Source organism: Sturnus vulgaris, chromosome 1 (genome assembly GCF_052056855.1).
Source record: "Sturnus vulgaris isolate bStuVul1 chromosome 1, bStuVul1.hap1, whole genome shotgun sequence".
NCBI classification, from domain to species: Eukaryota; Metazoa; Chordata; class Aves; order Passeriformes; family Sturnidae; genus Sturnus; species Sturnus vulgaris.
Window position 1 is genome coordinate 83508007 of NC_142243.1, and position 27639 is coordinate 83535645.

At 39.1% G+C, this 27639-nt stretch overlaps 1 protein-coding gene across 1 annotated transcript in view; it reads right to left on the reverse strand.

Annotated features, from left to right (window-relative positions):
* Positions 1 to 27639, reverse strand: part of TRIO (trio Rho guanine nucleotide exchange factor) — a 243123-nt gene that overhangs the window by 92758 nt on the left and 122726 nt on the right. The window contains exons 13-21 of the mRNA XM_014872340.2: positions 27060 to 27234; positions 20000 to 20195; positions 19248 to 19414; positions 12202 to 12321; positions 10696 to 10887; positions 10094 to 10243; positions 8488 to 8602; positions 3679 to 3794; positions 316 to 438 (exon numbers count right to left, since the gene is read on the reverse strand). Coding sequence (XP_014727826.1) covers positions 316 to 438; positions 3679 to 3794; positions 8488 to 8602; positions 10094 to 10243; positions 10696 to 10887; positions 12202 to 12321; positions 19248 to 19414; positions 20000 to 20195; positions 27060 to 27234 — 1354 coding nt within the window. The remainder of the gene's footprint in view (positions 1 to 315; positions 439 to 3678; positions 3795 to 8487; positions 8603 to 10093; positions 10244 to 10695; positions 10888 to 12201; positions 12322 to 19247; positions 19415 to 19999; positions 20196 to 27059; positions 27235 to 27639) is intronic.

Sequence of the window (27639 nt, forward strand, 5' to 3'; positions counted from 1 at the left end):
GGATAGTGCCAGACTCTTTAGTGATGCCCAGTGACAGGACAAGGACTGATGGCCATGAATTAAAACACAGCAAGTTCTATCTCAACTGAACAAGATCATCTTTGCATTGAGGGTGGCAGAGCACTGACAGGCTGCCCAGGGATGCCATGGAGTCTCCCTCTGTGAAGACATTCAAAACCCACCTGGACACATCCCTGTGTAATCTGCTTTTGGGGACCTTGCCTTGGCAGGGCGATTTGACTAACTGATCTCCAGAGGCTTCTTCCAACTCCAAGTATTTCGTGATTTTGTGATAATTTAAAAAATTTATTTTACCTTTGCTGTGATCTGAAATTCTTCATGTTCTTTTAACAACTCTTGAGTGTGCTGGATACTGGAACCAGTGGAAGTATGTGTGGATAAATAAAACTCTCCATTGTCATGAATCCATTCCAGAGCCTAAATAAAGCAATAATGAAGAAAAGTAAGAGAAAGGCAATATATTTTTATCAATAGGAACCATAAGTACACATCAAACAAACACACAGTTTGACCACAGGTGAATTTTGCTCTATGTCACTTGTGGCAATCATCTAATACCTCTACAATATCAAAAGATTCATAACTCTGAAATAATTCACTTAGTCTGTGAAGCAATGCTTAGAGAATTAAAAATTATGTATGAAACCAAACACTTCACTACTGCAGGACTACAGCAGTCCACTACTGAAAGGTTCTAGCTAACCGTGTTCACAGTTTTGGTAGTATACTCTCCAGCCGAGGAGGGAAAAAAAAAAAAAAAATCACATTTTTGGTGCCACATGAGACAGCTATACTCAGAAATATACACATTCCAACTTGTAAAAATGTACATTAAGATCACCAAGCCTGTAGGTTAAACTTTCCAAGCATGTAAGATTTAACTATCACTTCACTCTTTTGCTGACATGTATTCCAGCCTCACAAAGTGTGGTCTGTCCTCCTAGAAATTAAACCTGCAGCAGACAAGGAACATTCAGATGTCTCAGTTAAACCAATTCATGTATGTATAAGTAGAAAAAATATGAACGAAGAACTGGAAACTAAGATTGTTTCTCTTCCACATCTTGACACTTCATTTGCTTGCTATTATGAAAAAATGCTGATACATGCAATTATCTGTGCTTTACCCACATTACCTGCTGCCCTTTTAAGCATAACTCAGTGGTTGTGAGCAATCTCTGGCTCCTGGAAAAAGCAAGAATCGTCTCCAAGTGCTGCATAACAGTAAAAATCTAATTGACAACTGTTCTGCAGCTCTCAATACAGGCTTCCTACAGCAGCAGGCAGAGGGACGGGAGCTTAGAAACTTCTCATTTCTGACAAAGCCAATAGCAGATGTTCAAAGACTTTTATGCAGCTTGCTTAGAACCACCTTATTACTGAATGCATGTGCATTTTCTATATCTTCAGTAAATGCACCGAACACTAGACAAAAACTTAATGCCCCAAGAGAAAAAGTAAGATAATGGGTTCTCACTCTTCCCTTAAAAGGAAAAAACTGAAATTATGAGCGTTATCTATCCACACTAGCAGGAACAGGAAAAGATTTATCTTGGTGGACAGTAGATATGTATGTTTCACACACATAACCTTACACTGAATCAGGAAAGGCACTGTCTGTATTATAATTCATCAATTCCACCAATGATTTAAGCACATCAAAGCTGTCATGAAACAACGTTGATTCCCTTACTTCCACTTCAAATGCTTTTCCTTCTTGGTGCAAAACCTGAAGTGAGTCACATACTAGTGCAGATGCAAGCCTGATGAGATGGGCCTATACTTTTAAAAGCTGCTGATGGAAACAAGAAACAAGCTGACAACTCTTGGACTTCTGTCAAAAAAGCAACATTTCAACCAACCACCTCTATGACACGTGCTGTCATTCTAATGTCAATCTTCGCAAGTGCAGACTGATATGGACAGGCACAGCATGCCTACCACTGATATTACCAACAACATTTAATACTCACTTTTAACTTTTTAACCTCTGCCTTTTTTCAGTGGTATTACTACACAATGGTGGAATGAATTATGAACAAAAAGCTTTCCCTCCCCAAATCACAGAGTGGTTTGGGTTGGAAGAGATCTTAAAAATCATGTAGTTCCAATTCCCCTGACATAAGAATGAAACGTTGTCTTTTCATAACTTGCTGGCAGCTCTCTGGAGGCACAGTATGACAGAAAGTTCAACTTTATCTTAATTCCTACAGTTTAGATCAGCTTACATTTCACCTGAAGTATCACTACAAGAACTGGAGAAAGCATTTTAGGGATCAGGTAAACCCTTAACTCCAAAAGACTTTGTGAATCTACCATTTTGCTTGTAAACTACTATGATATCTTTTCCATCACAAAGGCATCAAGTTTTGAAAGCACAAAGAACAGGTTCTTCCAAATTCCAAAAAGACATCTAACTGAAGAGAGCAACATTTCCATATTTTTGGCTAATCACTGTGGAGTCCCATATATAGTTTGGTTTGCTTTGCTTTTTGATGACTGAACTGGTGATTGCTGAAAAATGGGATTTACAATGAAAATGCTGACAGATCTTTATCTCCAGTGTTTGACTGTTAGTAATCTCTATACAAAGAGAAGTAGATCATGTGGTTGTCAGAGGTTTAAATTAAAGTTATCCAGAAGTGGGGTGATGAGGTGATGGCAGGGGAGCAGGAAATGGATGGTGGTGTTGTTTTAAAGAAGTATCAGACTTCAAATTCACTCTAAGATACATCTAGCATTAATTTCTTTGTGATAGTATGAAAGGCTGACTTGAGACTTCTTTCAAGAGAGCAAACCAGACCAATCGTATTTAAACTTTTGTCTGAATTAGCTGTCAAAAAGAAATAAAAAATTAGGGTTTTGAGCTCTTTTAAGAGGATCTGACTATATTTTACACTGTGGACATTGTATCCTTTCCAGCAGAACAGGAACAGATAGCTTCCTTTCTTTGTCTTATAACCAGTGTAAAAAAAAAAAAAGCAAAACAAAACCCATCACAGATCAAGCTACTTACCACTTCTGCCTTGAACCCCCTACTTTTTAAGGCATGTGTTTTGATTAGTGAAGGAGATTTTTTTGTGTGTGTGTGTGTGTGTGGTAGTTACTTAATAGTTCTTTCCAGACTGTTAGTCTTAACAAAATACCAAGAAGTGGATCTATCACGCAGGAAACCATGAAACCAACTACATAAAGAATTGAAAAACCAAAGTAATTCAGTTATTATTGTTTAATGAGTTATCCAACTTGTCAGATTTCTAGAACTGCCAATCAACTTAATTAGATATTTTTCCTCCAACATCTGAGAAAAACACTGCTGCCTGTAATTTCCCCAGACAAATTAGGTGTGTGTGTAAAAGTTAACAAGCATAACAATTTGTCAAACACAAGCTTGCAGAAATTAGATTTGCCAGCACCAGACGAAACTGGCAGAAGCAAAACATCACCTTTAAGTTACAACAGTTACAGACACATTGCCTCACCGAATTTAATTGTTCTGTATTAAAGGGAAGGCAAAGAATTTAATTTGCTACTTTTATCCTTCTGATGTTTTAGCCATTTGAAATATTGAAGGCAATGACAAATTTGTTACTGTGAGAAGACAGTGTATGTCAACCCTCAGTCACACCAAATAGGATTTTCATATGAAACCCTCACCTGCTTGGCACTTCTTTCAAACACCACATACTGTTGGCATTGATCAAGACGTCTTTTACGCATGGTCCAATAATGCAGCACACGGTTCTCCCTCTGGAAGAGTTCATTCAAGATATCTGAAGAAATGAAATGAGAGCTTATGACAACCAAATTTAAAATATCACACTAAAATCAGGAGAATTAAGTACTTTGCATTGTAGAATTTACTATACACTTACTATTTCTGTTAGTCTTTGCTTTGCTTTTTTCCTGACATTAATGAAACACAGAATGTTCCTTTTTCATTATTTACAGAACTGCTGGTTAAAGAAACTAGACATGCAATTAAAACTTACCACTGACACCTTTTTTCCTCTCAAATATTTGCCACGTGGGGACAGCCACTGCTTATAGCAGGACTGAAAATGCAGGCTGGTAAAGATGGCATGGCACTTGATAGGGTTTCCTCAGAAAGAATGAGCATGCCAAAGTAATCACAACATGCTTAACATATTCTATTACTTGAAGTACAAAAACCAAATTTTTAATGTATCAGTCTTCTAAAAAGTATTTTAATGTTTTAATAAAGATAAACAAATTTACAAACTCAAGTCACCACAAGATCAAATGCAGCATAAGCAAACATTATATGTACAGAAACCCAAGTAATAAAAATGGGCAATTACTAATTTTGTAATTCACTATTGAAAAAAAAATCAAACCCAACAGTATATAATTGAGTAAGCTTACTTGTTAAATATGAATGTTCACTGAACCTTGACAGAACTTCCAGGTGATCAAATAATTAACTCCACAATTTGTTATTCCTGAGTATCAGAAAACTCACATCCAAATACCACATGTCCAACATTTTAAATTCTTCCTAGCAAAGACCTTGTGCTTACAATATGCACAAGACCTTATCTGAACTATGTTTCTTTAATGCTTATGGTTTTTCCATCCAACAAAGAAATTCTAGCAGTTTCCTGTGAAGCTCACTTTACCCACTGCTGCTTCCAGAGCATCCCTACTTGACTTGGTAGCTACTGCAAACCCAGAGGGACACTGAGACCCTGAAGACACTCAATGTCTCCTCCAGGTGGTTCTGTTGGGATTGCATAGAGCCAAAAAGGAGGTCCAGTAGAAGCAGAAGAGACCACAAAAAAGGCTTATTCTTTACACCAACACTTACTTGCTTTTCTACTTCTACCCAGAGCTGGCTATTTTCCATAATCCGTAATTATGAGTGGAGACTATCAGGCGCTAGGAATCTTAAGGTCTCTGCATTCTTCTCTCCTACTGTGCAGGTTCACTGTGTTTTACATGGCAAAAGCTAACAACTCCAAGAAACAGTTTGACAGAGAAGCCCAAATAACAGGAAGCCTGAGAGAAAATGCATCTTTGTCTACCTCATCAAAGATCTGGGACCAAACACAACCACTTGTCACAGACTCCCTTAGGATTATGAAACCTGTCTGCATCACTGCCAACATCCTCCTGCCTACAAGCACCATATTCCCACTTGCCACAGGGTGCTGAGATTGCCCAGAATTTGCTTTTGGTTGGAATGTGGTCACTGTGGCCAAGGTTTTATTTTTTGCTGGTCAGGCTTCCCTCAAATATGCCTCAGCTGATCCATCCCTTAGCCAAGCTATGAGCTGATCTGCTGTGAGCCTCTCCTGCTTTCTCAGTTTTACTTCTGCCTTATCTCACCTCCAAAACACTTGCTCAGAGTAAATGCCAGATTTCGGGAGGCAGGGAGGTGGAGTGGGTGGGACACAATTACCATTACAGAATGCAGCACACCCAACTGGACACACCATACAGAAAGAGACATCTTGATAGCGACGCAAGCAAAGTAGCTCTGACAAAGAGCAAGCGAGGTGAATTTAGCAAATTGGAACAGCATTTGTTCTGTCAGGACATGATACAGATGGCAAGGCAGTGAGAGATATTTGGCTGGACACTGTTAGTGTTAGTGCCATTAATTTCTTGGACTGACAAAAAGGAGAAAAAATATTCTATAAACTATTCTAAGGAAGTTATAGAACATCAATATTTAATACTAAGTTTGGAAAAGCATCTCTGTATCTCAAACCACCTGAAATACAATCCCTGTTGTTGTCATTTATTTTGATTCTGACATTTGTTAGGATTGTTCCCTAAACTTTTAGCTTCTTCTCCAGGGTCAGAGAGCTCTCAGCCGTCTCTATGCATCCTGGTCCCTTCTATCAACCTATCTAAAAATATAAAAATATATAATATCTATAAAATATAATAATGCAACCATTAGACAAGTTCCTGAACCACGCTCAGTCGCAGTCTGTACAGCAGAGACACGTAACACAGATACACACAGACTTAGCAGCTAAAACAAAGATGAAGATGCTCTCATTTCTAAGCTTACAGCAATTGTCACCAACTCAATCCACCAGTCACAGCACAGTTTTAGGCCACAATTCCTTCCTAAATGAGACAATATTTGGGTACCCTTAACTGCATATCAAAGAAATTATATACGCAGGTATGCAGGGACATAAGGGCACCTCTCAGAGTTCAGTACCACCGTAATTCCTGTTCCCCATGAAGCATGTACTTAGCTAAACTTTGCCTAGAATAAGACATCACATTAAAACATAATTTTTCCAGATAACTTAATCTGCATCTGGGAACAAGGATCAAGTACACCACTGAATGAAGTTTTTGAAAAATATTCAGCAGTTCTGCAGAAACTCAAGGATTACTGAAGTTCTTAAGACTACCAGTTTCAAGCATACCTCTGAGTTGTAATGCTCTATTAGAATATATGTAACCTCTCTTTCATTAAAATAAACACTCAATGTTTTTGTCGATTCAGAAAAGAGGTGAAAGGAGAACATGAAGAACAGAGTGAACTTTTCTATCATTTGGTCAGCTTCCTCCATACCACTAAGACCTAACAGGAAGGAGTCCCCACTAGTTCTATCTTAATTCATGTTTAATTTTCAGTAGCATATATTACATGGTTTATGGGGGGAAAAGTATTAGAGCACCAGGTTATTTTTTTCAGCTTGGGGATTTCTGCTGGTTTTTTGTTGCTTTTTAAACATGTATCACTCATCCAGAATTTTATATATACGCAGAACATGCATAACACTATGGTTCTGACATGGAATTATTATTCTTAAGGTTATTAGTAGAAATTCTTCTATCCTTTTTTTCGTATGAGCACATTTACCTTTCTCAGAATGATTGTTCCTATACAGATTTCAAAAGTGAATGTTAAAAAATTTTGTCTAATACTCAGTAAGTGTGGTAGCTACAACCTCTTTCTTGCCTCTGCTCTGTTTCCTTTGTCTCTTACTGAAAGAAGAGCTAAATGACAAATGTCAGTTCAGTTATTGATACTGTTGACATTTGTGTTGAGATTTTGTTTTGTACAGTTCTATAAACGTTGAGAAGAGAGGAAAAAAAACCCTTTGTTGTAGCTCTAAACACTCAAAGTTTCAACTGTCACAGTCCATTTATTTCCTTAGGAGTGAAAATATGGCCAATATCCTATTTCTTTCCAACATAAAAAAGTTCAATACAGGAGGATCTTCAACTTGAGTACTGTCAGACTTTGATTTGAGTTACCTGAGTAAATTTCCTGGATAAATTCAACATGAACTGTTTTCCCATTGTAGTTACAGTGAAGCAGTGAACATGTCCTTTTCTAATAGAGTCATCAAGTAAATTAGAGCGGAAGTGACCTCTGGAGGCCATCTGTTTCAATCCCCTCTTCAAAGCAGGACTAATTTCAAAGTTTTTCAGCAGCTTGTTCACCTAAGTTTTAAAAATTCTTAGGGGTACAGATCCTACTACCTCTCTGGGCTACCTGCTCTAATCTATCTTGCTGTAACACTTTCTCCCATTCAGAATTTTCCTTGCTGCAACTTTTTCTCTGGACTTACTGCCATGTTCCCCTTGAGTCTGGCTACATCATATGAAAACCTCCCCTTTGGGTACGTGCAAACAGCATTTAATTAGAAATTACACTTCTCTGATTCTGACACTGTAGCATGGCCAGAGTGTTCAGTCACAGCTTCAAAATGCACAGAGCGGAATATGATTGGCAATTAAATTATTAAAATGCAATATTTACTTCTGAATCTCTCTGATCTCTGTTCTGCTACCATACCCATCAGTTATGCATACCCTATTTTTGCACTTTTGTCCCTCAAAGCCCTACAGGTCGGTCTCTCTCCCTTCCCTAGAGTGCTTATCACACCTTAAAGCTGTACTGTGTATTATTAATTTTAGCAAAAGCCAAGCCTCATGTAGTAGCTTTTTCCAGCTTCACCTCAGCTATTACCTGTCTACACATCCAGATGTAAGTTACCCCATACTTCATGAAGTTCCTCAACACTGGTTCAAACTATCTGAAGCGTTCAAGGACATCATACAAGCAATAATCTCATATCACTCAGGCACTCCCAGGGAACTTGTGGAATGTATGACACCAACACACTAAATAAGCTTACACTGATCAGTTCCCATTTGGCTTGAGACCAAACATTATCATGTGGAAGTTTACTACCTCATTGTCTCAACAAAAGTAGCACATTTTAGACTCAAATAGAAAGAAGATTAGGTATAAGTAGCAGATAAAATAATTCCAAGTAACTTCATTTGAGTATAAGAGACTTTGAAGACTGTCAGCTCTTTCAAAGTATGCAAGCAATTTGTTTCCTGTTAAGCCTGACAGAACTCTCCACTTGGGCAGGCTTCACTACTCCATCACCACACATACCACAGCACATGATGATAATCACATTCTTGTGAGAAGAAAGAGAAAAAGAATCGCCTTACTTTTCACTTGTTGTTCAGGTGCTTTGATGTGTGTCACCATCCCTGGCATGTTGACACTGTTCCTGTGCAAGTATTTCAGGAAGACATCAGCATTCCTCCGAGCCAGTGTGCAGGCCTAGAGAGTCAGAGGTACAGCTTTATTTGAAGATGCACAAATACACTTGCAGAAGTGATTAAAGATCTTCCTAACCCCCTTCTTGTACATTTGCCAGCCTCTTCAGTTTTGGAAAACACTGCATGTTAAATCTTTTCTACAAGTAAGCCATGTCAACCTAACTATTAAAACAGGTATTTTGCCAAATAGCAGTTACGCCTTACCTGGGAGAGAAAAAAATAAAGCAGATAGACAACCCCAAATAAAATGCTATTCCTCTTTTCTGAAGAACCTGAAAAGCAATTACCTGCTCTAGGGCTTTCAGCATGATTCAGAGGTCACAGAGAAGTTTGTGTAGTGTATGTGCCATGTGTCACCTGAAGTTGCTTACTGTGTAAACAGTACAAATGCTTATGTACCCACTTGCACATTCCAAAACATCCATTAGTACTTTAAAGAAAAAGTGAATGCTCTGCTGAAATGAAACCAAAAGCGCTAAAATAGTAATACCTGCTCTTAAAATACTACGGCAAGACCTTGAGAGCTTTCAGTCTTTGCCACTATACTGCAAGCACTCAGCTCAGCTGTTGTGCTCATCTTAACATACAACAAATACTATATATGGGCTGTCAGCCTCATTTTTAACATGCAAATTACGGAAGGCTACTTTAAAAGGTTAGATAAAGGTAGAATGGTTTGATACAGTAACAAAGACACAAAGTAATTTCCCATACAATTTTAAAACACAGATTAATAATTCATGCCAGCTGCAGAAGGATCGATTAGACTGTGTACTTTGAGTTCTGTTAATATGTTGAGTTATGTTTTTAAATGTTGTAATCTGCATAATGAGAACAAAAAGGTTTTTAACAAAAGTTTTATTCTGTTAGTAGCCGTTCATGGTGATGCTGGAAAATGCCTTTAATAACAGAGTTAGTTACACTGCTCGGCAAGCACATGCTACACATTTAATTCAGTATGATCAATAACCTTCTTCACTAGGACATTAGCTGGGAAGAAAAATCTTTCATTTATCTGAAGACTACTACACAAAACTCAACTACTCCCAGATGCCTGTCTAGCAATTTCCTCCTTCCTATTCCTCTGTAGTCCCAGTACATCTGAGAACTGCTCTGATGCACAGGCAGCAACGGCACTGTGTGACTTTCACTTCTCTTCCAAAGCAGCAGCCTTTAAGCATTTTTTACAGTGATAGTTGCTCAAAGCAGTGCCTTCCAATTCCTCTTCAGTCACACTGGGAGATCTGACATCTACTTAAATTCAACAGGAAAAGTATTTATAAAACTGGCTACCTTTTTATGCACTTGGTGGTATTCTCTTAATCACTGTCAGAAGCAGTTAACACACCACTTCCCACATCTTTGCAGTTGGGGACATACCTGTAGTTTGGAACAGGCACTGCTGCTTTCCACAGCCACGTCAGCACTGTAAGAACTCTTTGCCTGCATGCTTCCCAAGATACAGGAGATGGCAAAAAATCCCCAACCTTACCTTTAGAAAGGCTTCCTTCTGCTCCAGGTGTTTGCTTATCATGGGAGTAACATGATCTGTTTCAGAGTTGGGACCCAGTTTGTCTGCTCCCCCACACCAATCTTCCTCTCGCTTATATTCTTGCTCCAGGCTTTCCAGCACACTGCACACCTTTCAGGAAAAGGGAGACCCATTCAGTAAGACAAAAAAATCAAAATTCAGGCCTCAAAACCAATCTACACTTACATATACCTCCTAGCTTCTGACATGTTTTGACTGGGACTTAAGGCAACAAACTTTGGCTGTAGGTTTGCAAGCACTGGTCTGCTTATGTGGAATTGTTCAGAGGCTGTCCCTAAAATTGTTCATCTTTCTCTGCCTCTGTGACTGCATAGTTCTGGATGGGCTTAAGCTATGACTGCAGAGGAAGTAACCTTGCCAACCTCTCCCCAAGCTTTTCTGTGGACAAATAGATTAAGCTGATTTTTATCTGACTCCCACAAAAAAACCAGAAAATGAGTAAATACAACCAAACCTCATCAACCATTTTTCAAGTAATGCTGTTCTATGCCACACTGAGGAATTAACCAAGGCATATCACAGATCATGTAGCATTTCTGTACCTGTTCAGAAGTTTTATAGAAGGCAACAGAGGCATTCACAAGCTTGAGACGGTCCTCCATCTTCAGCATCAGCTGTTGCCAGTGGGAAGCGACCTTCTCTGCACATTCCCGGATCATATCCATATCATAATGATTAGCCTGCAGCATTGCCTCTGCCTTCTGCTGAACCTGCAGGGCACTTTGATGTGTTTTCTGACAAGAGGTGAAAAGTCAGGAGTTCAGTGGAGCACTTCAGTTCATTTCCTTGGACACCTCAGTGGTTCACATTTCCACTGTGTCAATGACACTTCTATACATGCACAAACACCCATTGACTAAAAATTACTGTCAAATAGTAACAGTCTAGCATTAAGCCACATGTGACATATCTACGCTGCATTACATGTTTTTGTAATTATGAATTTCAGTTTGATTTTCTTTAACTTCACAGTGAGAAAAAAGAAGATGACAAAAATGTATCTTATTTTGGCAATCTTTACAGCTTTAACTTCAGTCTTTTGCATATCAGTAGTGAGCAAAGGAAGGTGCAGGCATGCAGACCAACAAAAAAGACAACTGTCTATTGACTGTAAGCAAATTTTTTTAACTGTATTTCTCTGTGCAGAGGAATACTTGCATAAAAACAAGTAATATAAAAATACTAAGTCTTATTATATCTGTGTAAAGAATGGCCTAGGAAACACAGATTTTTTTTTAAGCCTCCTCATAATTTATTCTTAAATTGACAAACACCTAGAAGTCTCATGATTTTTATACTTGAAAATTACCAAAGCTCTCAAAATGAAGGTGCATACAGTGCAAACTGTAATTAAAAAAAAAAATAAAATAAAGAGAGAGGAAGCATAAAACTCTACCAAACAGAAAACGAACATTAAAGAGTTACTGCAAGGTAGAGTACTTCTGATAATAGTCTACCCAAACAATCATAATGTTGCTAATATTATCACTAAGTTACTCATTAGTGCATATAATTGAATAATATTACTCTTCATTCAATCTTAAGAAACCTGCCTATTTTTTTTTTGCAGCAATATGACCAACTTGATAAGTTTAATTTGAAGCCATGGCAGGGGGATTGACACATCACCATACACAAGATTCAGTGAAACCTACTCTCAAATAAAAATGGAAGCATTAGAGGATGACCTCAGAATACACAAAACTGCCACTTCCTGATTCATTTATTCTTTTTTTTTTTTTTTTACATTTAGCATTACAGGTTATGTTCTACAAAAGGAATAACAAATGAAAACACTATTTTCCGAAAAATTGCTGTGAACAGCTATTACTTTACAAAGATGCAAAAGGCACTGAGAAGATGTCCACCTGGAATTGCAACTTCAAAATAAATAAGAACAAAAACCACCTTCTCATTAAGTGTTTTTGTCTCTTTGCCATGAGTTCAACAGCTTTTCCTAAACTGAAAATACTGCAGCATGAATCCAAGAGTGCTATTTACAGAGAACTGTAAATACAAAGCTATGGTCAGTAAAATGATGCTTTTACCTCTATGGCATGTTGAAACTGCTCATGTTCCCTCTGTAACTGTTCTGCCTCCTGCAAAGAGCTAGCAGTGATAAGCCCAGCATTTAACATGGACTCTCCATTTCGGATCCAGCCCAAAACCTGTAACAAAAGAGAAGATCATGAAATACACAATTCCACTGCCAACCAACAAAAAAGCACTACTGTAGGGGCAAAAACATATAGGGTCACATCAGCACTGGAATCAATAACTAAATAATTTGTTAATTACATACTACAGTGAATTCTCTATTGAGTAAGCACAGTGAATGACATTCACTACAATTTCACTGAGCTAACAACTCCAGCTTGCAGTCAACTACTATATGCTTGTGGCCTCAGTTCATACTTTGAAAAAGGCTGTGCTTCTGTTTCTGTCACCTGAAAACATGGAACAAGTTACAAGCAACAGCTGCCTAAAAGCCAGTGTCAGTAATGCAAATTGAGAATATATAGCTTAGTAAAAAGTAAGCACATAATTTTGAACAGTAATGTTGAGGAAAACGTGATCAGTGAGTGTCCTTCTAACTGCTTAAATGTTTTCATTGTTCAGAATGTGCCTTCTTTGACGTGTCCAGTGAAATTGGAAGAATCCATGGCTGGGCAGAAGCCTCAGGAGGCTACCTTACACATTCCTTATCAATAGCAGGAACATGCAACTCTTTAGACCTCTCCCAAAAAAAGAAGAAGAAAAAAAAGGACATTTTCTCCCTCTTTGCACCAGCTGTGTTTTCCCCTCTCCTCTCTCCATCAGGAACATTATCTGACTCCCTTGTTTAGACTCCTCTCATCTGGTTCACCACAGTCTCTTCAATCTCTCCCATGTGAAGTTAGTCCCCTTATTTTTCTAGAACATTGCTCTTCTATGAGCTCTCTCTCCAGTTGATAAGCATAACTTGGTCATAATTTTTCAAATACTGAATAAAATGGGACATAATTCAGGTTATTTACTGTCATCTGTACAACTCTTCTATGGAACTGCTGCCCAGCCAGTAATTACCCCTGTATTTATGCAGCTGATTATTCTTTCCAGTACACCATGCTCTGTATTTTTCACTAATAAAACTCATATCCTTCCTAAAGCACAAGTCTCCCATACACCAAGATAATTCCGAACTGTAATCCAGTGTCTTTTGATGAACTCAAACCCCTTTTCCAGCTTCTCATGCTTTTAACTTCAAATTTAATAACATAATTTCTAACATGTAGATTTGCTGACTGAGAACATGAACTAGTAGCATCCAAATACAGAAAAATACCTTTTTTTTTCATTTTTACATCTGTGTTCCAATCCATTGAGTCTCTTAATAACTTCTGTTACTGAATATGTTTTTTCAGCAAGTTATCATTCTTGGTAATGTAGTCTCATATTACATTGTCATAGTAAGTTAGGGCCAGACAGACTGAGCTACACTATTTTAAAAGCTTTGATACTGCTTTTCTGCCCCTCCCAGAAGAGATGTTATCTTGTCAGAGAAAAAAAAAAAGGCGGTTTATCAATGGAAACTTGATGATTAATGATTAATTAACCTGTGTTAACCTTTTCTCCTTTTGTCACTGTTCAGTTTTAATGATCTACTTGTTTCAATATTTTTCCTGGGAACTGTGTTAAACTAGCTGTCCTGTAATCCTCCTTTAGCTAGTCCTTCTCCACTTTTGAGAAGTAGATGTTGAGTTTCAGGCCTCCTGAATCTCATCCAGTCTCCTGATGTTTGGAAACAACAAGCACTAATGCCTATTACATTATTTCAGGCAGTTTTCTAGGTATTCCAGAGTGAATTTCTCTAGGCCCAGTTGATTTTAACTTCACCAGTTTTTCTAACTTTTTCCTACTAATTGATTTTAGACTTTTAAGCACTGCTAATAAATATATTAACTACCAAATCCGTGAGCTCTTAACACTAAATATTCTCATCTAGTGATCCACACATGACACTACCAATCACAGCATTAATGCACTAAGTAATCAGGATGATATGGCTGCACTTGTAGACTGGAAACATGGGCAGAACCCAACAAAATGACCTATTAAAACACAATTCCTCAAAAACTGAAAGGCACATGGGTCTACATCCAAAGTACACTCTAACATGTCTGACTGCTTGAAGCAACTGAGGTCTAGCCATCCTGACACAACATCCATTCCCTCAAATCTGTGCCACAACCTCACCCTCTGACTTACACTTATCCAGATTGTGACATTGTTGTGTTATTAATGCAGTTTTTGCTATTTCTATCTGCACAATGAATAGCTAACAGTTTTTTTTTTCCATCCTTATAGCATGTATTCGAATTCTCCTATATAAATTCTGGAAGTCTGTAGAAAAGAGTAAGTCTACAGTATAGAAGGGAGGGCATGATAGCACCTTCCAGATGTGTAACTGGGTGCACATTCTGGTCCTCTGGGGAGAAAGCACTGGGTCAGGTGAGCCTTGCAAGCAAGGGGAAGATGGTTCCAGCTTTGGAACAACTGCTCCTACTGCAAAGGTGACACCTGCAGATCACAGCCTGGGGGCACACAAAAGGGACCATGAAAGAAGCTGGGAGTTCCTAAGTAGCTAAGGCACCTGGGGATTTTTAATACTCAAGGGAGAAAAGCCTAGGTAAGCCTCAGGAGTGAGAAAAAGGGCAGCCTCTGAGGGAAGCAGATGGGTCCAACAGACTGTAGGTAGAAACTATACAAATAAATTGTCTGCAAAAACACGGAGGCAGATGGTTTTTTTTTTAATTCCTTTTTTATTTTGTCTTATGAAAGTTATTCTAGGCTCCTTCTCTACCTCAAAATGTAATTCTCCCAGGTACAGTTTAACAAAACACACCTTTTTAGCGTTCTTGCACATCTTCAGAGAATTTTAATGAAGGAGAACGCTTAAGCAGCACCAATTGAAAGCTCCTTTTGACTTGGCATCCCATTATTTACAGCAGCAACAGCTAGAACAGAACATGCCATTTCAAACACAAAGACTTGCCCTCCTCCTTGGTGCAGGTCAGGGTGCAAGTGCACAAGCTGGTGAAATTCACAGGAGGAAATCTGCCAGCAGTACTCTCCCCTTCCCTCTGCTCTGACTCAAGGGAAAATACAAGCATTAGGAAATAGAGAGCCTGTTCTCCTTCCAGGGGTGCTGCCTTCAGGGTTTGTTGGCATGTTCATGTTCCCACCACCTCCCTGTGTGAGTGGATCACAATTCCCCCATCTTTCCACTCTCAGCCTTCACCAGGCTAGAGAAGCATCAGTAGAGCATCAGCAAAGGCGTGGAAAAGAGAATTTGGATCTCTTGGGACATTTGAATAGGTCAGGTAGGCAGATCTGTGGATAAATGCTTGATTTAGGATTAGTTTCTTGGACAGATTTTTTACTGTAACTAAACATGATCACAAGACAACCTGCTTCAGTCTGCTGTCTTAGCTACGTTTTCATATCCATATGGCACTACATGGAGTGCCAGGATAACCTTCCTGAGTAGTATTTTGGGATAGTCAGAGCTCAAGCACCAAGCTCAAAGATCTGCTAGTGCAAACACAAAGCAGCTCCAGGTACTCTTGAGGGCTGAAGTATCTGTACACCTTTGTATATATATGAATACATAAGTTATATATCCAAGAACACCCACTATGATCAATATTGCACTGAAAAGTCTCAATGAACATACTGAAACCAACTGGATTGGGTTTGGAGCTTGGTATGAATTTTGACCTTAAGCACAGTAAAGCATTCATTCTACAAAGTGAGTATGTGGAAGTGATTGTAACAGTAAGTAATCCAACAGCTGTATGTTAGGTGATTAATAAAGAAGGTTTGTCTGGCAAACATGCAGCTGGGATTCTGGATGAGACATTCTCATAAATATTACTCTGCCTCCACCTACTCATATGTCCCTGCCCTGTAAAAAAGTGGTCACATTTTCCTTTCCATGTTGTTTTCCCCACATACAGCCGTCCCTTTTATTTCAGTCAACATTTTCTTCCCCCTATCTTCCATGGTTTTTCTACACTGTAAGGGTTTTGCCCTTTCTGCACCTATTACATATCAAGTTGACGTGTAAATTCTTTGCAGGTTTTCTTTAAACCTCTGTTTGTCTTCTGTCTCTTCTGCTTCCTCCTAGTCCTGAGGCTTGATATACAAAATTTCAATACCAAAAAGCAGAACTGGTACAGTAGTTAAGGAAGAAGAAATACTGAATGTTTTTGTCTACTCTATGTGCTTATTTGATAAAAATTCACTAAGCACCAAGTTTCACTATGTAGTATGGAAGAGAATCTTTGCAAGTATTTGTCTAAATTCCTGTAGTGTTCCAGTCTGACCTCTTCACGTGACTACAAGCTACATAATTTTATGTATTTTATATAAATATATGTGTATGTGTGTGCATGTGTGAAAATAAAACAGCAGCCGTATTTCTTTGGCAGGAAGAATTTAAATGGAAATACTGTTAGAATTCTTGCTATGGAGACAGTATCCCATCTACATAATAAACATGCTTACACCCAGTTCACCAGCAATAAATCTAACAGAAAATCACAGTAATTGAACAGGAAAACTATGTGTTCACTGCATCAGGCAACAAAATACAAACAAAACAGACTGAAGAGGAGGTTTACCACTTCATTTTACTCTCAAAGCACCTTCTGTGATCTGCTAAACTATAAAGTTTTTCCCAGTGCAGAAGAGACAGGAGAAGATCATGCTTCCTTAATCATGCTTAATAAAAACCAAAATAAATCAGATGTGGTTTTCTAAAATGGCAACTGAAATCACAAAACTAAGAGTTACTAGCCTCGAAGCATTCCAAAGGGCCCAAAAGAAATCCTATGAGACAACATATTAACATTCAGATTGAGAGTTCCATTCAATATTCAGGCCTCAGACTGGGCAAGTATTGCAGGTGAATCTGTCCAGTAAAATCTAGAAAAGCAATACACGAACCTGCTGTCAGCTACATGTTCATGTACGATTGTGTGAAAGTTCACACATATTATGGCATTTAATTCAACATAAAAGCCCACTTGATAGAGGTGTGTTCTAGAAATACAAAACAGAATATGCTTTTTTCTTCCAAATCCCAGTCTACCAAGAAAAGACATTTGGCTATGTTAGTGTACTACCTATACCTTTATTATAAGAAAAACTTTATAGTACTTTCTTAAGAATCTAAATTTTAGCTTCAGTTTCAGTCAGGGCTAGCAGTGGTTCAAAAAATTTAGTTATTTCTTATAGAATGAGCTACAAATCACATAAAAAGTGCAATAGAGGTATTCCCCTAAAATCTATCATGTTCATCATCTGCCTGCCAAAGTACAGAACATTTGTTTCAAATGCAGGTTTTAAACACATGAGTCTTTTTTGTAACATTTAATTTGCATACAAACAAAGCTAGTGGACCAAAGCACTCACTCTATTGTGGGAGTATGCAATATAAATAAGTACTTAGTGTCTCTTCGAAATATTACCAAAATGCTATAGTATATTCTTTTCCTGAATACTATTTCAGTATCATGGAAATTAACTTTTTTTCTTACTAACCCATCCCATCCAAATCCACTGACGTACTATAAAGTGATGGGAATGCCTCAGCTGGCATTATTTCTTTTATTTTTTTCCTTCCTTTGCAGATGTGCACTCTTTTCCTTCACCCTCAAGAGAAAATGCAACTGAGTACAGAAACTACCCTTATCTGCAACAACTTTATCTCAACCATTACTTAAGTGAAAGGAGGAATTTGCAATTTGCACTTACCAAGATAAGTTACAGCACAGTTACAGTAGAGTATGCAAAGCCTTGCAATGGAACATCAGGTGTTTGATTGATGCCTATATTGCACTGACAGCAGACAACTATCAGTTTTTTGCAGTCCTTTAATTCAAAACCACACAGAGACTTTGCATCTGCTACTGTAGAGCAGCCAACCACTCCCTGAAAATACTTTGGGAACCTTCTATTCACCTCTCCTAATCCTAGCTGGATCCCTTTCATATCACTTTGCAATTTGGGAGTTGTCATTCAGTCTCATTATGGGCCACAGTAATGCAATAGACTATAGCAAACTTCTGTGATGCAGCCAAGCATGAGCACGATAAACTCTTACCTGTTCTAGTTTCTTGTTTCTTTTTTAAACTTTCACTTACTTCAGTGGCTTTCCCCACATCTCAAATTCACCAAAGGTTTAGGTGTTTATCAGACAAAGACCTCAAAACTTGCCACTTTATTGCCAGGAGAAGCAAGACCATTTTTCATTTCCAGGAAAATAACTATGTTGATATTATGTTGTCACTACTTCTAGATGTTTCAAACAATAGACCCAGAAGTATTAAGTCAGTGTGCAGAGACTGTGACTGAGCCTTGCTGTTCATCACCATATAGCTGGTAAAAGCATGAGTTTACCATTAGCTAAAATCACTCTACACTCCAAATACTTGACTTGAATCTACAGAATATCACAGTAATTTGGCTTGGAAAAAAACTTTACGATCATCAAGTCTAACTGTTGACCCAGCACTGCCAAGTCCACCACTAAAGCACATGTCTCAGTGTCTCATCTACATATCTTTTAAATATCTTCAGGGATGGTGCCATCATCAATCCTGTTCCAGAGCTTAAAAGCCAATTCAGTGAAGACATTTTTCCTAATATCTAATCTAAACCTTCTCTGGCACTACTTGAGAACTTTCCTTCTTGTCCTATCACTTTTTTCCTGGGTAAAGAATCCAACTCCTATTTCATACACTTGCCTATCAGGTAGTGGCAGGGAGTGATAAGGTCTCCCCTGAAACTCCTTTACTCCAGGCTAAACCTCCCCAGCTCTCTCAGCTGCTCCTATGGGACTGTGCTCTAGGTGCACGCAGCAGTGCCGACCGGTGATGCAAGTTAAAAAAACGCCCTTAATGTTAACAGAGGATGAAGTTTCTCAGGTGTTCCAAGTCCTCCCCTGCTCCCAAGGAAGGGCTTTATGGGGTAGGAGGTGTTTCCCCCGCGCGTTTTTGGGGGAGAGCCGCCCGGGAGGGCGCAGGTGCCGCGGGCGGAGGGGCCGTACCTGCTTGACCTCTGCCTGCAGGTGGCGCAGCTGCACGCACTGCTCCAGGTGCTTGCGGTGCTGCTCGGCCGCCACGTCCAGCTCCTGCTGCTTCTCGTGCAGGAACTCCAGCAGGTCCTGCACGCGAGTGGCCATGTCCACGTCTCTGTCGCAAAGCAGCTCCACACCTGCGGTCGGGATGGCCGGTTAGGAATGACTCGCAAAGCTCCCGAAGACAAACAGCCCGTTTCCACTGTTCTTCACTTAATTTCCTAGTTCCAAGTTCAACCTAATCCTTGGAACATTTGCTTACAGGAGTACTGGGGTTTGCACTCTTAAGAAGGGCCATATGGTTTGTTTTTTTTCAAGTCTGATACTTACCCCATGCGACCATATACAGAGAAAAATATCAAATGAAGGGGCATAAGGAACAAAAAAGGAAGACATTACTTGAAAGCTGAAAATGTTTGCTTGACTGCATTGATATGACTACCTATAAAACTAACATTCCCTTATTTACTCCAATTTTACTGACTTCCTGAGTGAAACCCTTTCTTTAAAAACTAAACACCTTCAGGTGTTGCCAACTCCGGTGACATTATGTGCCATGGTACCAGTATGTCCTTAAGAGCACCACTGAATGACAAAGGAGTCCACATGTCCCCAGTTTACAGTTAACTAGCATCCCTGTTTTTTTCACACATCCCATAGAGAGACAACTGGATAATTCTTAGAAAGCCACTGCCAAGAATAGCACAAAGGAGCCATCTTACCAGATGCCTGCACTTCATTGACATACTGCAGCAGATCCTGTCCTTGGTGGATGACATCAAAGGTCAAGTTATTCATGGTCAGGGCTTTGTCTGCATGATGCTGGAGCCTCTGTTCTGCTATTGTAAGATCTTCAGTGTCAAAGTCATTCATCTGCTGAGAGAGCTCATCATTCCAAGACTCAAGGTCTGAAATTATCTGGGGGAAAAAGGAAGGAGACCATGTTCAATTGCCCATTACATGACAGAAAAAAAGTTTATTTCCAAAGTTGCACTGATGATTGAGGTAGAGAACTCATATTGATGAACTCATGTTGCTCATCGTTGATTGACATCGCTGATCAAATCTGACATGGTTCAGACATAGGCGGTCTTGGCATGGATTTTAAGTTTTGGTAAACAATCCAAAAGAACCTCTTTGAGAACTGCTACAGTTCTTCAGTCGGTGCTTGCAACACTATGGGTACCCCTGCCTTACTGAAGGTACTCCATCAACATTTTACTTGTGAAACAGTTGAAGTTAACATTATTTTATCTCCACTTTTAAAAGAAAATGTGGATCTAGAACACCTTTTTAATTCTTCAGAGTGCACCAAGTAATAATTCACACATCAACAGCCAGCTCATCTTACAATTATGCCAATCTTGAGCCCTTTTACAAGAATGCCACCTCTACCCTTCTGTGGGCAGGAAGGATCAGGCCATGCACACCTTTGACTTCTGCCAGACAACTGAGAAGCACTTACCACAAAAGGCTGGGCACTCAGTGAATCCAGCAAAACCAAAAAGCATACTTTATTACAATATTACTGCAATGTCAGAACTACATTTGCTTCTTGATACTTTTCAGCTACACTTCAGTTTTCACATTTTAATCCTGGATTTTATTCTTCGCTGTAGGATGTCCAAAGAAGGGCAGCTTAAAAAGTTTTGTTTTTTTAACACATGTATCACAACAATAAGTTCTCCTTGTCTGTCCACACAAGTGTATTTTTCAAATTGTACTGCAAAACCTACCTGAAATGTAAAATATTCCTCTAAATTAGGATACAAAACTGGTTTTAAAGCTAACACACAGTGCTTACAATCCTCATTATCAAAGTGGGTTGAGTTAATATGGCACAGATTTGATGCATCAGTTACTTCAAAAAAGTCTAACACACTTATCCCTCAAGCCAATAATCAATTTTTCCAGTTTTTTTTTCCTAGTTTTAGCACCAATTATTGCAGTTCATTGGAAAGCAAAATTATGGATATTAAGAAACAAGTATGGCTTAGTTCCAGTGTTCTACGATTTCAGGAGTAGGACAAACTCATGTGAATGATGCTAAATGAGAAGAAAGTACCTATTTATGCAGCAAGACACAACAAAAAGAGGATCTGACTTCATGGGCATTAGCAATCAAGTACCTAAGGTGCATAAATATTTAACCGAAGTCATTTGTTGTCAGTAAAAGAAAGATGCCACCACTCCTTTTCAAGTGGCTGTAATACCTCTGAAGTTAGTGAAACAGTTAAATGACAAGAGAAATTCCAGGAAAAAAGGCCTTCTAGAAAAAAAGAAGAATTGGGGAGATAGAAAAGTTAAATCATTAGTATAAAACTTGTGTAGCTTGCTACAAGCTCTCATGAATGTTTTTTTCCATTCTGCTCACATAATGCCATAAGAAATTGACACATCAAGCAATTAATAGTTAAATTGTGGCACCAGTGAGTTACTTCCTGTTTTAAAGATGTTCTGCAAAAAATTCTACTTGATTCACTAAGTATTCAAGTTTTACACCACGTCGTGATGGGAGATACCAAACAATTAATTTGGCAGCTATTTGCAATCCCTAAACCTGCTCAGCTTCCTCTGCTGAAGTGAAAACAGGCAGAAACTCGAGTTGTCAGGGGTAACACTGAAAACAGAAACGCTGATGACCAAAATATTCAGAAGATAGACAGGACAAGGCTTTTAGCCATAGCTTGAAGCTCCTTTCATCTCACATGCGCTCTAAACATCACATAGTCTATTTAGGCATTATGAGTGGTTTTCCCTGTAAACTCGCAAACAGGCTTCACCTCTCACAAAACCCTTAACAAGCTCCCTTAATTTCCTTTTTACGTGGTCCATGCCCAACATGCCTGATCATCTTCCTCTGCTCTTCGCATTCTTTTAAGTGATCTGAAATTTTAAAGAAACTTCAGGTTTTTCTGACAGTCCAGCCAGAGAAATTGCTTACTTTCAGCTACCCCCCTTTTCTGGTCGTCTGCATCTCAGCTCTGCTCTTCCCAGCTTCTCTCTGAAATTCTGTGTTCATTTATTATTAAAAGCAGTGGAGGTCATCTAATGTTTGTTTCTTCATCCACTGCACTAGGGAAGTTCTAAGAAAACAGCTTTACCATCTTATTTTCTTCCAAGTCAGTTAACATTCAAAAGTCATCCTGAAGAAATATCTGTAGTTGGACTTTGTCAAACAGAAATCTGAGCATTAAAACAGGTTGCAAAACTCCACCATCAAAACACTATCTTTCCCCATCTTTCTAAACACCATTATACAAAGGATTAAGATTCAATGCAGCACATTTATGACACTGTTTTAAAAGGAAAGCAGTCAGAACAGATACCAGACCTTATCTCTTTTACTAGGAATTTAAGTGGGAATAAAGTAAAAAAACCCAGTAAGCTCACAATGTGACAGTGATATGGCTGTGTCAGTATTGTGATAATAATGAAATAGTTTGTAGTCACTAGCTCCTAAGATTCCCTTCACTTGATAGGAAAAACAAGTAGTTTCAAGGGGTCAAAACCATGTGCTGAGCCAAGAGGTTTCACTGATAGTGCCTCCAAAGAACATAAACAACCAGTAAGAATTATAGTTTTTCCCATGCTATTTCATACAACCAATCCCATGCTTAATATCATGGCACATATGCTGTTTAAAGCAGTTTGAAACACTCTGAACAAGACCAATGCATTTCTTTTCCCTTTCAAAAGATCAGGATGCCCACAATTCAAATAAATAATGCCAGCGTGTTTCCACACTGATTCAAAAGGTAAGTAATGACCATCACAGAGAAGGTTCCTAACAAGGGCAGTAATCCTCAGCAGTGATTAGGTGGTACAAGGTGGTCTGTTTCAGCCATTGTACCCACTGTGCAAATCTGAAGGCAGAGTTAATACACAAATAGCATTCACTAAGCCCTCTCTGCCCACACTCTTCAGTGCTTCCCCTAAAGTTCTGCTTTACAGACAACACTTTCAAAGCAAGCAGGCTCCCATTTTGCTTGTACTGTTTTGTCAAGACAATCAGCATTAAACAAACAGAAGAAATGACTAATAGAAATCTAAAGTAACTGAATCACGAATTCATACTGCTCTCAGGCAATGGACAACCCAGCATAAACACAGGCTAACAATTTACCATAGCATGTGTTCAAGAAGTTCCTAGTGCAGATTCTGAGCTGCCTGACATCACTACATCCCATTACATGTAAAGGTAACACTAACAAGGCAGGGTATAATACAGAAGGGATGCAGAGTCTTTCATACTGAGTGGGAAAGAACTAAAGAACCACAGGGCTCTTCTCAGAAGTGTCTACTATTCATGGTACCAACTGAGTGCTCACCAAGACCCGGTAAGTATTATGGGTTGAGAAGGAAAAAAAAATAAAAGGGAAAATGGGAAAGAGAGGAGAGTTAGGTCTCTGTGATAGCCCAGCATTTTGCATCCTCATCTTTTCAGCAGTATGATTTAACAGGCATCTTGTAAGTACAATCCAAAAATAGAGTTGAGATAAAGCTGTGAGCTGAAAAGTGTGTGGTATGCTCTGTGTAGAGCCCTGGCATAGGCCTAAAGGCAAGTTACAGACAAGCAAAAATGCTCAGACACAGATGAGACAAACACATTTCGGACTGTGTAGTTTGCCACCAGTGTTACCATCCCACTGGCTGGGTTCGCACACACCTTCCTCATGTACCTAATCACATTAGCAAGGGAATCTTCACCTACATTATTTTGCTCATTCTTGCCTTTAGTTAATACAGGCATTTGCAAAGGAGTCCTTCCAACTCAGCTCACTAATGTCACTAAAAATCATGCTGAGGATAGAGAAGGTCAAGTCTATATGTCAAGAGCAAGGGGCAAAATAGAGACAGTATGCAGTTACATCAATTTCAGAAGAGTAGGAGTAAAGTTGTAGCATAAAGGAAAAAGTATTTGTTAGCAAATTATACGGGAACAGTAAGGAGATGAAGGGAAATAACCCTGCCTGCAAATTTCACCACTGTCCCCAGAAGAACAGCTGCATAGTTATAACCCCGTAGTGCTAGGGGAGCCCCTTCTCCCAGTTTAGCCTGTGTAATTTTGCAAGCAGTAAGAGAAGCTAGAAATACTACTTGCCTTCGAGAAAAGCTGTCCTCACAGGATGCTCCCCTGAATGAACTGCCCCTACAGCCAAGTCTTAATTGACTGGACCAGTCACACACAATCCTAGAGGAAGGAGAAGGTCAAAACGAGGTCTGCAAATTCCTAGCTGGCATCTGGCTCCTCCTCATTATCAAGTTACTTCAGCTGAGCTTCTGCTTTCAAACAACTGACCTGGAACTAGTCCCCACATTATCTTCCTGGAAGTTTCCAAACAGATGTCTGCCTTCAGGGAGAGGGGGAAAAGAGAAGCATGCTTTGCTGAGGAAGCAGAGAAGACATGGTACAGAGACAGCAAAACAACCAACATTTTGCTGAAGTCACTCTGCAGCTAGGCCATTTTCTTCCCTGAAGGACTCTCCATCAATCTAAAATAAGCATGATTTCTATTTCCAAGCCGTATAGAGAAATTATACCAACTCTTTCAACAAGATAACTGGCACTTTGCTTTATTTGCCATATTGTTGTATGTGGCAAAATGTAAAGCATGCAAAGTGTCAGGTTTAGAAACAGCAACACCTGTCAAGCATGTGCAATTTTGGGCACTACATTATAAAAATACATTAATCTAATAGAGAGAATCCTAAGGAGGGCCACAAAGAGGGTGAAGGGTTCGGAGAAGAAGCCATCTGAGGAGCAGCTGAGGTCACTTGGTCTGTTCAGACTGGAGAAGAGGAGACTGAGGGGAGACCTCATTGCAGTTACAACTTCCTCATGAGGGGAAGTGCAAGGACAGGTACCAACATCTTCACTCTTGTGAACAGTGACCAGACTCAAGGAAACAACAAGAAGCAGAGCTAGAGGAGATTTAGGCTGGATATCAGGAAAAGGTTCTTCTCCCAGAGAGTGGTAGGGCACTGCAACAGGCTCCCCAGGGAAGTGGTCACAGCATTAAGACTGACAAAGTTCAAGAAGTGTTTGGGCAACACTCCAGGCACCTGGTTTGACTCTGGGCATGTCCTGTGCAGGATCAGGACTTGATGATCCTTGTGGGTCCCTTCCAACTCAGTATAATCTATTCTATGATTGTATGGAATTAGGGTTTGCAGCTTTCTGATGCAAAATCCTATGGGCATCACCAAGTAGCAGTACCAGAAGTACTCCTACCTATATAGATATTGTCCTGAACTGAAGGACTAGAACACATCTGTAAAGCAGGGCTCCTGCAACTAGCCTTTTGCTATTGTAGAACCCTGGCTTATGTAACCTATAACAGAGAGCAATCAACTTAATAGTGAACTTCATTCAAACCTTTATCCTAATTCTTCCATAAATTTTCTTGGTATGCACTGCCCCACACAGCTGCCATTCCTTCAAAAAAGTGTTCTGAGAACATCTCACAAACATCAAGAGCTGTAGATCACACCTGCAAAGATTGTATGCATATGTGAGACAGCTACATGATCAAAGTAGAAAGGCTACTCTCACATAATTAGAGTAGAAGACTCTCGGCAGACCAGTGTGAATTGCAAAATTGGAAAAAAACCACCTTCTCAGTCTTCCTTTACACCAGAGTTGTTATTGCTGTAGAGCACACACTCTCACTTCCTCTGTGGGTAAGGATCAAGGAACTGTGTCTGCCTATTTCTGCACTACCTCTAACTGTGCTCAGCTAAACCAGTCTTCAGCCATAACATCAAATCCTGATTTTCAGAAGGGGGAAAAAACACCCAAACCAAAAAACCTGAGATGCTATCACTGAAAAGCTGAGAAACTTTCTGCTAACTGCCTCTTTTATCCTTACATTCATAACCAACAGTTGCAGCTTTTACTATATACAAGCAAAGGGGTAAAATTATCACTCTAATTCCTAGTTTCAGAATTTCAAGGTAAGTCGTGATACACTCAAACAGGATCATTCAGCAATGAATAACCCTGAACCTTATAAGGCACCAACTTGTTTCAGTCACTGTGTACAGCACTAGTAGTTTTATGAAGTCATATGAAATTAGCTGAAGATTTTTAACGCAACTCTGCTAACCTAAGCTCCCTGTGGAATTTCATGTCTGTTTGCATACATGTTCCTGCACACAAACAGAAACTTCTCAATTGGTAAGCCATAACTCCCCTTTAAAGTTTGGACAGGCTCAAAACTTCTTGAAATTTTGCAGGGGTGCAGCACTACAACTGCTATTGAGTTATTTTCGGAGGTGGAAAATAATTTTTTTTTTTAAAATGACAGCCCATAGAACATTCCCAGTGATTAAGATAGAATTCTAAATACCATTTGCAGCTGCCAACTGAAGAAAAGACTGCTGATTTGGAAAAGGAAGAGAAGAGGGTTGTTACTACAAAGCATCAGTTTACAGGATTTGTACAAAACCATCCTGCAAGTCCTATTCATATTACCTGCAGGCATATGGTTATGGTCGCATCAATGTAGTTTGATATTCAAACTAAACTTAGTGGATGAAGTAACTGATGCATTTTGATTTTACCTAACATCTGCTTAAAGATGTACTGAGAGCCAATCAAAAAGCTCAGCTCTCCTGAGCACTGAGCTCTTCTGACACTTTCACATACAGGACAAAAGGTAAGAATTACGTCTATCAGCCATTTGTGCCACATGCCAATGCAACTACGCAATCTCAGCATAAGCATTCCTGCACAAGAGGAGAAGTGCGTGCAGTGCAAGTCTGAAAGCAAACACTCACATCTATTGCATCTCTTTCAAATATGCGGAGCTGCAGAAACAGCTCAAGTTTGATCTTGCGTTCTTGAAAAAGCTCCTCCATCTGAGACTGGGCCTCATCCAGCTGCTGCAGGACTGTCTCTATGTGGTTGATCGAGCTGTTATGGGGGGTCTTGTTACTAGAAATGGCAGAATCCCTATTCAAAGTAGAGAGAGGGGAGGGGGAAGAAAAAAGAGCATTATTGACAAAAAAACCCATGCAATTTGGACCCTATACACAACCACAAGATATAAGCCTGCTTCAGATAAGGTTGGTTCAAACCATTTTGCATGAAAGCTAAGTCTGTACATCTTTGTAAATAAAAAGTCAAATTATGTTCTAGTAGTTGAAAAAATCATTAGGAAATTAATTACTTTCATTTTTTTTCCAATTCAACATATAAAGACATTCTGTTTACAGGGAGGATAAAATTTAAATCCAGAGACAAATGCTTCCACTGTGGAAAGGAAGTAGCATATGATAACTATTTACTTTACTGAATCTTCCTGGCAAGGAAAGAAAATCAGAATTAGTTAATTTTAAAAAATTACTTAATATTTTA